At 35.5% G+C, this 11,247-nt stretch overlaps 2 protein-coding genes across 2 annotated transcripts; both read left to right on the top strand.

Annotated features, from left to right (window-relative positions):
• The first annotated feature begins 1,129 nt into the window (after nt 1-1,129).
• LOC115442474 (carboxypeptidase B) lies at nt 1,130-5,660 on the top strand. Its single transcript, XM_030167517.2, has 6 exons — nt 1,130-1,202; nt 1,748-1,957; nt 3,130-3,235; nt 3,935-4,057; nt 4,241-4,429; nt 4,856-5,660. The coding sequence occupies exons 1-6, from the start codon at nt 1,138-1,140 to the stop codon at nt 5,456-5,458; spliced, it is 1,296 nt and encodes a 431-aa protein (XP_030023377.1). The 5' UTR covers nt 1,130-1,137; the 3' UTR covers nt 5,459-5,660.
• An 891-nt stretch (nt 5,661-6,551) lies between these two features.
• Nucleotides 6,552-11,074, top strand: LOC115442454 (carboxypeptidase B). The gene is made up of 6 exons (XM_030167490.2): nt 6,552-6,685; nt 7,098-7,307; nt 7,797-7,902; nt 9,150-9,272; nt 9,937-10,125; nt 10,445-11,074. The coding sequence occupies exons 1-6, from the start codon at nt 6,621-6,623 to the stop codon at nt 11,045-11,047; spliced, it is 1,296 nt and encodes a 431-aa protein (XP_030023350.2). The 5' UTR covers nt 6,552-6,620; the 3' UTR covers nt 11,048-11,074.
• Nucleotides 11,075-11,247: the final 173 nt, after the last annotated feature.

Here is an 11,247-nt window from a genome sequence, read left to right as displayed (position 1 = left end):
ATGGTTAGCTGTAGGGTCCAGATAGTGTTGACTGATGACAGATGATTATCTCTCGCCAGTCGACATAATTATGCCGGCCATTATTATGCCATTATTAATTATTAACTAGATTATACACATGGTGATCTCGGAATGCGACACATTCACGTGAGACATTATGGTAGTTATTCCACCTTGTGTGTGATGGTCGCTATCCGGGCGGATATAAAATATATCCTACCACCAGTATACAGCATACTACTATGTGATATTTGGATACAAATGTCATTGAGCTCCTAAGGAAACTTGTTGGAGAAACACACAGTGTTGTTCAACCTGGGAATAAAACCAAAGACCCCGACTTGCAAAACAAAGGCTTTTCGAAGATTATTAATACGTTTCCAAATACTTTAATCGACAGAAACCTTATGATTGTCTGCTCGAGCTCTCTGTCATATCTTTATTCGTTATATATGTCATAACCTTCGTTTAAATAAAAAAAACATATAATGGACTTTACAGACGGTCGTTTTATAATTTAAATAATTATTATTCTATTGCACTATAGTTGTTTTTAATCTGACAATTCTGATTTGACCATTTGGCATGATTGTTGAAGTTGCATTGGTCTCTAAAAGCAAACGAAAGATTATATTTTGTTGGATGTGTGTACGATGAGTAAGGTTTTTCGAAATGTGTAATTCTAAATAGTCCATATAGGGACTTTTTTATCGGGAAGGAATAAGCGGGTGAAGACGCAAGCCCCTCGTTTTGTATAGGATGTTAGAAGCAACTTCAGAACTGATTGCATGTACAGCGCTAGAAGGCAACAAAAATGATCAAAACCTTAGCAGACTTGAAACTATCGCCAAAAGAACTGACGATGTCGACGCCCTTTCGTTTAATTACCGAAACAACCACCACCACATCAAGAGTGCCCAACTGACAAGATGCAAGACTTTTAGTCGAGATGAACGACTATTTGTCGCTCGTTTGCAACAATACAAACGCACGGCGGCTCCAAAATGAAAACCAATAAATCCAATATTTACCGATGTTTCAAAATTAAATGATAATCGATCGATAGATAATATTCATTTGGTAACAATTAATAGATAATAACTATTATTTCTAAACTGTTATTGCACCGGCCTGGACATGAGTCGGTCAATAATTCTTTTGTTTTTGGGTGTTGTTTTAGCGAAACACGAAATTTACGAAGGGTAAGATTTTTTTTTATACCTTCGACATTCTATCACATCATAGGACGGAACATACACGGCGAAAAGAGAGTGACCTGGTTGTATCTCTACCTACCCTTCGGGAATAAAGATGTTGTGTGTGTTTTCATTTACTTTGATGATTTTTCCCGGGAGTAAATAAGATTTTTTTCTGGAGATTGATTTGATTGCAACCAGATTTTGATATAATGAACTAATGTGTTAGACTGTTGAGCTATATTTTTAAACTTCAGCAAGTGTTTATTAATAAAAGTATTGATAGTTATCTGGAAAATGGACCTAACCGACAATTTTTCGAAAAATTTAAACTACGATCAAAAACCATACAAAAATGTACTATGTTTTTTCACTTTAGGTTTAATTTGCTCATTTTAAATTGTATTGAAACTCAGTGTCGTAGTAAGCCTACCAACCGTCGTGTTGTATTGTTAAACCAATAGCGTCTGCGTGCCATATTCTAATAGTTATAAAATCCTGAATCAGGATTATTAGGTGTTATTACTATTTATATACTTTTGTATTTGCAGCCATGCCGTGTACGAAGTAAGCGTCAAAAATTATGACCAAGGCAAGTTCTTGAATCAGCTACAATATCAACTGGAGGTCGATTTTTGGTCCTACGCAGTGCCAGGGAGACCTGGAATGGTCCTCGTCTCCAAAGACAAGAGATCTGAGTTGGAAGAAATACTGAAAGCTGAAAACATCGAGTTTGAAGTAAAGACTGAAAATATTAAGGAGTAAGATATACTCTACATTCAATACACACATTTTTTAAACGCAACTTCTTTGAATTTGATATTTTTCTAATTAAATACTAATATAATACTGAGTCGTTTTAACATTGTATTATAAAATGAAACCATATATTTGCTATATGATTAACAAATATTCTCACTAAAAATCCTGGTTCTACTTTTTTATCATTTCGTAGTTTAATCCGAAAATGGCGCGTGTATGAGTGTATTTCTGACTGCAAGTGTGATGGTGCCACTGCGACAAATTCTCTTAGATTAGTAAATGCGGCAATAAGCCGTATAAAATTAAAATTACTTTTTATTAATATTTATTTCGTTCGAAACGTACACGTTTTTATTTTACATCTAGTGTTAGCAACTCATTTGTAAAGTGTTATTTTCAAGAAGATAAGAATGTAATAACATTTAATAACGCAATATCAAAATGACCCTGTACAGATTATCCAAATATATTAAGGCTTTATTAACAAATATATCTCATCTAAGCATTTAATGTATTAATCTGTTTATTACGGCTTTTAGCGTATTGGTTGTCTATTTAATCAACCAGCTGTTGATTAGTTTGCCAATTAGTTAAAGCCAAAGAGTTCTAAGTTATATAGAGCGGACATTGGGATTGTCATACAAAAATGCGCTTATGTGATGATTACTCAAATTACCTTGAAATAGAAAAAAACTTATGTAAGATACTTCAATTTTTTTCCATATCGTGATATGCACGCTTAATAGCATATTTACTGTGAATATATTATTTTTTTATTAATAACTAAGGACGCTGTGACATCTTGTCTCATGGACATTTCAAATAAGACAACAACTTGACAATTGGTAATAACTATTGGAGCTCAAATCTGAGGCTCAAATATAGTCTTTATGTCTGGTCTATAACTAACTATACTGTTTAATATCTTTGGTTAAAGCAAATATTAGATTCTCAGTAATTGAAGACAAAATATTGACAGCTTGTTATCGTCTTTTGTTTTGTATTTACGATAAAATGACATCTGCGCGGCGTTTAAATATTTCTTACCTAATTATAAGATATGATAAGAGAGATAATGATAATAATATGGCCATACGTATTGTGAAATTGTTAGTATACGATATTTGAGAAATATAGACCTAACGCGCTTAAGTAATAAAGAGTATTTCAGGTTACTGGATTTGGAAGAGAACTTACTAGAAGATGTATCCAAAAAGAGTTACAATGCATCAAGATCAGCTGGTCTACCTTTCGATAGGATTTATACCTACAAACAGGTAAATAATATCACATTGGCATTGCTCGCCATAGAACACATAATTTCATAGTATACCATTCCGAGGTGTATCATCCCTTGCATATTCATGACGTCAGTGTTAACTGACATCCATACTTCCATATTTATGTTATAAATACGAAAGTAATTCTGTCTATCTGTCTGTTACGCTTTCACAGCTAACCAGTGAACCGATTTTGATGAAATTTAGCATGGGGATGGTTTAAAACCCAGGGCGGGATACAGGCTTTTTATCCCGGGAAAATATATAGCAAGATTCATCCCGGATTTGTTTTTCACGTGAACAAAAGCTAGTCTATTACAATTCTTAGTGGGTTTGCTCTACCTATAAGCTTTTAGAATAGTAGAAACGATGTAGTCCGTTATTCCGCAATGTGATTGGCCGGCTGGACCATTAAGATTATTTCAAAAAACCTCATGTGAAGTAACAAAATAACTTGCCTCTAACTATTGCCTCTGCTGGTGTACCTTGAATGAGTACCATCAGAGAGCGATAGCTCTTATAAAAGGTATTTTTACTTCATCAATTTCTTCCTCAAAGGAAATTTCTTTACGCCATTTGCTATCAGGACTGACTAGCATGTTTTTTGGATTTTTCATAAAGACAATTATATAGACGTCTTCTCATCTAATTGAAACAATATTGTATCACACTTGTAAATTGTGATGGTCATTCTAGGTGGACGAATATCTTGAGATGTTGGCTAAACAGTTTCCGGAGACAGTGAAGATTGTTAACGCTGGGAAGAGCTTTGAAGGCAGGGATATGAAATACTTGAAGATCTCCACAAGTAACTTCGAAGTAAGACATTTGTTTGACGCTTTGATTTGTAAATTTTTTTAATAAGAATAATTCAACACTTTAATACAAATTCTCGAAATTTGCTATTTGTTACGTAAATTTCTTCTCTGTTCCTTCTGCAAAGAAAGGTCAATGGTATTTTTACCTGTAAAATGCATTATCATGAATAATATAATTTTACAGGACGACAGCAAACCCATAGTGTTCATAGAATCCCTCCTCCACGCGCGGGAGTGGATCACCCTCCCGGCCACTCTGTACGTCATACACAAGCTGGTGATAGATGTGACGGAGCGAGACCTGCTGCAGGACATCAACTGGATCATTCTGCCTATCGCTAACCCTGATGGATACGTGCACAGCCATGAACAGGTGTGGGTTATAAAGATGCTAGAAGCCTAATACAATAAAAGCCCTAAGGTATGGAAGAGATAAAATAGAAGGTTTCTGCAGCAGAAGCTAGTATAGTAGAATAAAGTATTTATTACAAAACATGAATAAATAGTTAGTCGAATAAATTGAAATGTATAAAATAAGCAGATATATTCAGCATACATTTCTACTAAATCGATGAGTAGCAGGAAAATAATAATCAGATTATTGAAAATTCACATTTTGTCTCAGATTTTCTTAACAGAAAAGATCTTTTTTTTTCACGATTATGCATTTTTTCTTTTTGATACTTTCAGTAAAAATATTACGTAATATCATATTTAAAATATCATAGTTACTTTATTATATTTCATTATGGTCTACAAGTAAATTTAATAATGCTAAATTATTTTTTTGTGGAAACAGGCCCGTTTCTGGCGCAAAAACCGGGCAACTGGCTTCATTCCCGCAAATGTATGTGTAGGCGTCGATCTCAACCGCAACTTTGACATTAACTGGAGCACCGCCTCCAGCGGCAACGTCTGTTTGGACACCTTCCACGGTAGCGCTCCTTTCTCTGAACCAGAGACTGCCAACATCAGAGACATATTCACAGAATACTCCGACCGACTAGAACTCTTCTTGGATATCCACAGTTTTGGAAGCATGATCCTGTATGGTTGGGGGACGGGAGTCCTTCCTGACAATGGCTTGATTTTCCATTCCGTCGCTGTGCGGATGGCTAATGCTATCGATACTGTGAAGATGCCCTGGAATCGTAATTACATCGTTGGGAACTCTGCCCTTGTCTTGTACCAGGCTTCTGGATCCGCTATGGATTATGGAATAGTTGGTGGAGCCGATTTATCATATACATATGAGCTTCCAGGATTTAGGGGTGGCTCTGGTATGATGGGATTTCTTGTTAATCCTGAATTTATTGAGCAAGCTGGGTTCGAAACCTGGGAAGGCATTAAGGTCGGTGCAAGACATGTTCGCGATAAGTTTAAGAGAAAGGCCAGATTGTGAATGTTGTAAAATAAAATAATTCATACATTTATTAAGGTGGTTTAATTAAAACGATTTTATTTAGATCCTAACGGATCTTTTGAATTTACATTTTCTTTTTCGTGACGAATTAATTAATATCAGTCGTTTTCCTTCTTTCGCTTCTTGTACGAAGTTTGATGTTTCCTTCTCTTTTTTGTTTTTACTGGTCTTTAAAACTGAAATCTATACTATTATAAAAAGCTGAAGAGTTCCTTTGTTTGTCTGAATACGCAAATCTCAGGAATTATAGATTCGCATTGAAAAAATATTTCAGGGGTATACAACATCACGCTATGACCAATAGGAGCGGAACATAAACAAAAATTGTTGCAAAAACGGGGAAAATTGATTCCTCTTGAGAGCTTCTGTTGCGTGCGCTCAGTAAACGGTTAAAGTTTCTATTCCGGGAAAATATATAGCGTGACTTTTATAATGGAAAACTTTATCCCGGAAAAACTAGCTCACGCGGGCGGAGCCGCGGGCAAAAGCTAGTATGTAATAAATAGAGTAAACATGTTTAAACAATGCTGAAACTAAAGTAATTGATCAAAAATATTTATTTAAATTTATCAATGTAATATCTCGTGAATATCCATTATCACTAAGAGATTGATTGCAACCGTTGGGTTTTTATATTTTTAATCTTGACTCGCATATAATGCAGTTGAACGCACATTAAAATAGATATGCTTAATCGACAAGTAAGGTGAAGTCACTTATTTACGGCCACTTAAATAAATGTGTTACTTTGAGGAATTTTTCAACAATCTTAGTTACAATTGCTAGTTTTGATGGTGAAGATAATCGTGAGGAAACCTACAAACCTAAAAATTGTATATTAGAATTTCCAGGGTATATGACGTCAACAAATCCGCACTAGGCCAACGTGGTCAACTAAGCCCTTTTAGTAGTGGAGGAGGCCCCGTTCCTAGTAGTAGAATAGCATGTAAAAATTTGGTATATTAAAAATGGACCATTGTACCTAATTTCAATTACTGGGATAGACAGCTTACGGCGTCTACAATTATCTATACATCTTATCCCACATAATTATGATCGATCGATAGATAGCCCATTCATTCGGTAACTAATTAACAGATAATAAAAATTATTTCGAAATAGCTATTGGATCAGCTTGGACATGTATCAGTTGGTGTTTCTCTTGTTTTTGGGTTCTGTTTTTGCCAAACATGAGATTTACGAAGGGTAAGACTGAGTTTTATAAAGTTAAATACTATTTTTGATACCATAATTAGCTAATCGTCTTCTCTTAATTTATCATCGCTTTAAATTACTATATTCATGTAATTCAGATCGATTGCAAATTGAGTCAAGGCGTGGTCATGCTGGAAACGATAGACTTATTTCTGCATCACGCGATTACATATTATGAAACAGATGGTGGCCGTCAGCCATCAAAATTGTTTATTTTTGAATTTTTATTTCTGATCTCTTTTTAAGTGTACATATTTTTTTATATTTACGATTACAAATGTGAGAATCTTTTCTTGAGTAAGTTAGACTTAAGATTCATTTTTGTCTGTTCTTTTATTGGCTAATGCTTGTGCCTTGATCTGTTTCTAAGTTCCCTTGGGTATATAATTTACTGTTTTTGCAGTCATGCCATATACGAAGTAAGTGTGAAAGATTATGACCAGGGCAAGTTCTTCAACCAGCTACAGTACGAACTGGATGTCGATTTATGGTCCTACGCAGCGCCGGAAAGGCCTGGAATGGTCCGCGTCTCCAAACACAAGAGATCCGAGTTTGAAGATGTTTTGATCGCTAATAACATCGAATTTAAAATTAGGACCGAAAATGTAAAGGAGTAAGTATCAGAGTCCCTTTGTTTAATTAATTTCGGAAGTTGTTTTTATGATGATCTTTGAAGAAAGAAAAAAGATGTAAGGAAAGAACCGGCTATGGATAGTAGCGAAAATGTTATGCATTTTGCATTGCCGATTTCCTTGAGTGATAAAGGTCGTTTACCAAAAGGGGGACGGCTAGATTCGTCTAACAAGGTAGATTAAATTAGCAAGAAGAACTTTCATATACCAAGCATTTTCACTAACTGCATTAACATAGTGCTTGTTTTCTTAACGTCTCCTTAACTAAGAAGAACTACGACTTTTTACTGAATTCTTTCGCAGTGTGTGATGCGAACCATGATTAAATGACTCCAAAATCTTAAGACCCCCTAAAACACCTTTGGTCCTAAGACTTAAAGAATACTGGTAATAATATGAATTATACTTCATCATTTATTATTTTAAACTGCATATTACTGTGTAACCAAAAGAAATATGAAATATTTCAGATTACTGGATTTGGAAGACCAGTTACATGCAAGGGTTTCCAGGAAGAGTTACAATATGTCACGAACAGCCGGCCTGCCTTTCGACAGGATTCATACTTACAAGCAGGTCAGTAAGATTAATGAACACACTTAAGTAATGTACACTTGAAATGGTATGTTTAGTGGTCATCACCGACGATTGGAACCTCATTTTTAGTTTTATTTTATGTTGCAGTAAAAGCCTCATTTACTCAAGAGTAAATATTGTTTGCAGTAATTGTCAAGAGATTATTTAGTAATTCTGTTCAGATGCAGACTACTAATCCGCATGTTTTTCTTGAATGTGGGATTATCGTACATTTCGATTTTCGATGTTTATGTGAATGTTAAATATTGGAATATAGCGACGATAGCCTAGTTGGGTATGGAACGGTCTGCCGAGACGAATGTCCGCAGGTTCAAATTCCTAGGGCACACACCTCTGACTTTTCTAAAAAATCATGTGTGTATTCTTTGTGAATTTATCGTTCACTTTAACGGTGAAGGAAAACATCGTGAGGAAACCTGCACATCTGAGAAGTTCCTCTATAGGAATTTGGAAGGTGTGTGAAGTCTACCAATCCGCACTAGGCCAGAGTGGTGGACTAAGGCCTAAAAACCCTCTAAGTAGTAGAGGAGGCCCGTGTTCAGCAGTGGGCAAGTATATAATACAGGGCTGATATTATTAAATATTGGAATAGGATTATTTTTCGGATTCATTTACGTTATAAAATGTATGTAGGTATATATTGTAACTTGACTCTCCAGACAACCAACACCTCTGTCCGAGCTACGAAGGCTGTAAAGTCTTCGAAACGACGGGAAAAAATTATAATATGAAAACCGTGATAAAATATTGAACAAAAGCTTTGTTTCAAAATTGTAATTTTTGTTAAGTCTAAAGATTCGTATAGAATTGATATTTAGGTCAGGCGAGTATTTTCCGTACCGCTGGTGAGAATTGCCATGCTGATGAGCATCTTCAAACGGAGCAAATTTGTTATGTTAAGAATCGTACATGTCAATCAAGAGTTGCACCATCTAAACTATTATTAAAATGTATTAAAAATATAATATTCTATATATTAATATTTAAAAAAGTTGTATAATTGTAAAATGTAGGTAGATATTGTAACTTTGACTTTGCGGATGAACAACACCTCAGTCCCCCCCGTGACCATGAAGGCTGCAAAGTCTTCGAAACGTCGGGAGGAAAATAAAAACAAAAAACCGCGATAGAATCCGGAAAATTAGTTTAATTTCAATATAATATTCATAATACCTACATTAGTTTTCTTAGCGGTCACGTAGCAATAAATAAAACATTCGTTCCAGGTAGACGACTATCTTGAGATGTTGGCTAAAGAGTATCCCGAGACAGTGAAACTGGTCAACGCTGGAAAGAGCTTCGAAGGCAGAGACATTAAATACTTGAAGATTTCCACCACCGACTTCCAAGTAAAATATTTTGATACTATTAAAATCGTTTTATACAAATTAATAATATAAATTCATAAATATTTTTTATATTCGACAACTTGAGCAAGTAAGTACTTTACTAAAAAGTTATTTTTATGCAGTTAATTCTTTGCGTTTTGTCACATTCAACTATAAACTATTTGACCTAAAGAAGAAAGCAAATCAGATTCGTTCATAAATCATCATTTACCACAACTCAACTACATTATAGTTTAAATATTTGGGGCCATAATAACCCACACGATTGTCTTAATTATGGAAAGTGGTACTCCTTACATCAGGTGTACTGTGCACAGGTCACTTTGCCGCGCTCGTATAAAACAACCGTCATGATTTTGGATCCCAATAATAGTAATTAAAATATGACACAAAGCGCCGATTCTATGCAAGATCTAGTTTTTTTTTATTTATTTCATTGCTAGTAACAGAGATATAAGAAATGACAGAAATTTGCCGAACTTCAGCTTTTACTTATAATTTCTGGCGTACAGGAGTTGCTATGGCGGGTATAATCTCATGACACAGAATTCGATCTCATCAGAATTTAAATAAATATTTTTCCATCATTTGAGGACCAACTCGTAATACCAATGAAGCTGTAAGCTAATTCTAGCCTTAATTAAATATTACTTTTCTTCCTCAGGATGACAGTAAACCCATAGTCTTCATAGAATCCCTTCTGCATGCGCGGGAGTGGATCACCCTCCCGGCCAGTCTGTACGCCATACACAAGCTGGTGATTGACGTGACCGAGCGAGACCTGCTGCAGGACATCGATTGGATCATCCTGCCCATCGCCAATCCTGATGGATACGTACACAGCCACGAACAGGTGAGGATTATAATAATTCTTATTAAAATTTAAGTGATGGAAGTGGTTGTTTCTAGTAAAAGGATATTTGGGTAGTGTGCAGTATTTAGTTTCTTTTGACAGATGAGCGTTGTCTTTTAGTTCCACAATATTATATACATAAATAGAGTTGCCTAATAGTTAAATCTGTCCTCGGACAAATTGAGCTTTACTTCAGGCGTAAGATATGAATGCATTTTTATGTACGTTTACCAAATATTTTAATATTCCTCGACCTAAATTAATTTTATAATATTTATTTCCTAAGTATCTTTATCTCATTTAAATATTTTATTATTAGGCTCGTTTCTGGCGTAAAAACCGCGCCAATGGGTTCATGGAAAACGATACCTGCATGGGCGTTGACCTTAACCGCAACTTTGATATTGACTGGGGCACCGCTTCCAGCAACGATGTCTGCACGGAAACCTTCCACGGCCGCGGCCCCTTCTCCGAACCAGAGGCGATCATCATCAGAGACATCATTGCAGAATACTCCGACCGCCTGGAAATCTTCCTGGATATCCACAGCTTTGGAAGTATGATCCTCTACGGTTGGGGTTCCGGAGTTCTCCCTGAAAATGGTTTGATTGTACATCTCGTCGCGGTCCGAATGGCTAATGCTATCGATGCCGTAAAGATGTATTGGAATCGTGATTATATTGTTGGAAACTCTGCTATGGTTCTAGATCTAGCTTCTGGAACAGCTATGGATTACGGGAAAGTGGGTGGAGTCGATTTATCGTACACTTATGAGCTTCCAGCACTAAGGGATTCGTTTTGGTTCTTTGGTTTTCTTGTAGACCCTGACTTTATTGAACAAGCTGGGTTTGAAACATGGGAAGGTATGAAAGTTGGAGCGAGATACGTCCGCGATAACTATAGAAAAAAGCGTGGATTGTAAATGTTATCAAATAAATGTAAAGAAGTATTGGTTGTTTCATTACAAAGATTACCATTTTAATACTGACGAAAAATTTAAACAAATTTGCATTTTTGGTGACTATACGAGGACCTTTTCGTATATTTTCGTTCTCACACTATAAATGTATAAAATTAGAGATAAAAATTGCTAAGGTGGGGTATCCTAAGATGGTTTGGGCA

The sequence above is a fragment of the Manduca sexta genome, chromosome 7, assembly GCF_014839805.1.
Source record: "Manduca sexta isolate Smith_Timp_Sample1 chromosome 7, JHU_Msex_v1.0, whole genome shotgun sequence".
Lineage (NCBI taxonomy): Eukaryota > Metazoa > Arthropoda > Insecta > Lepidoptera > Sphingidae > Manduca > Manduca sexta.
This window is presented reverse-complemented; position numbering and strand designations above follow the sequence as displayed.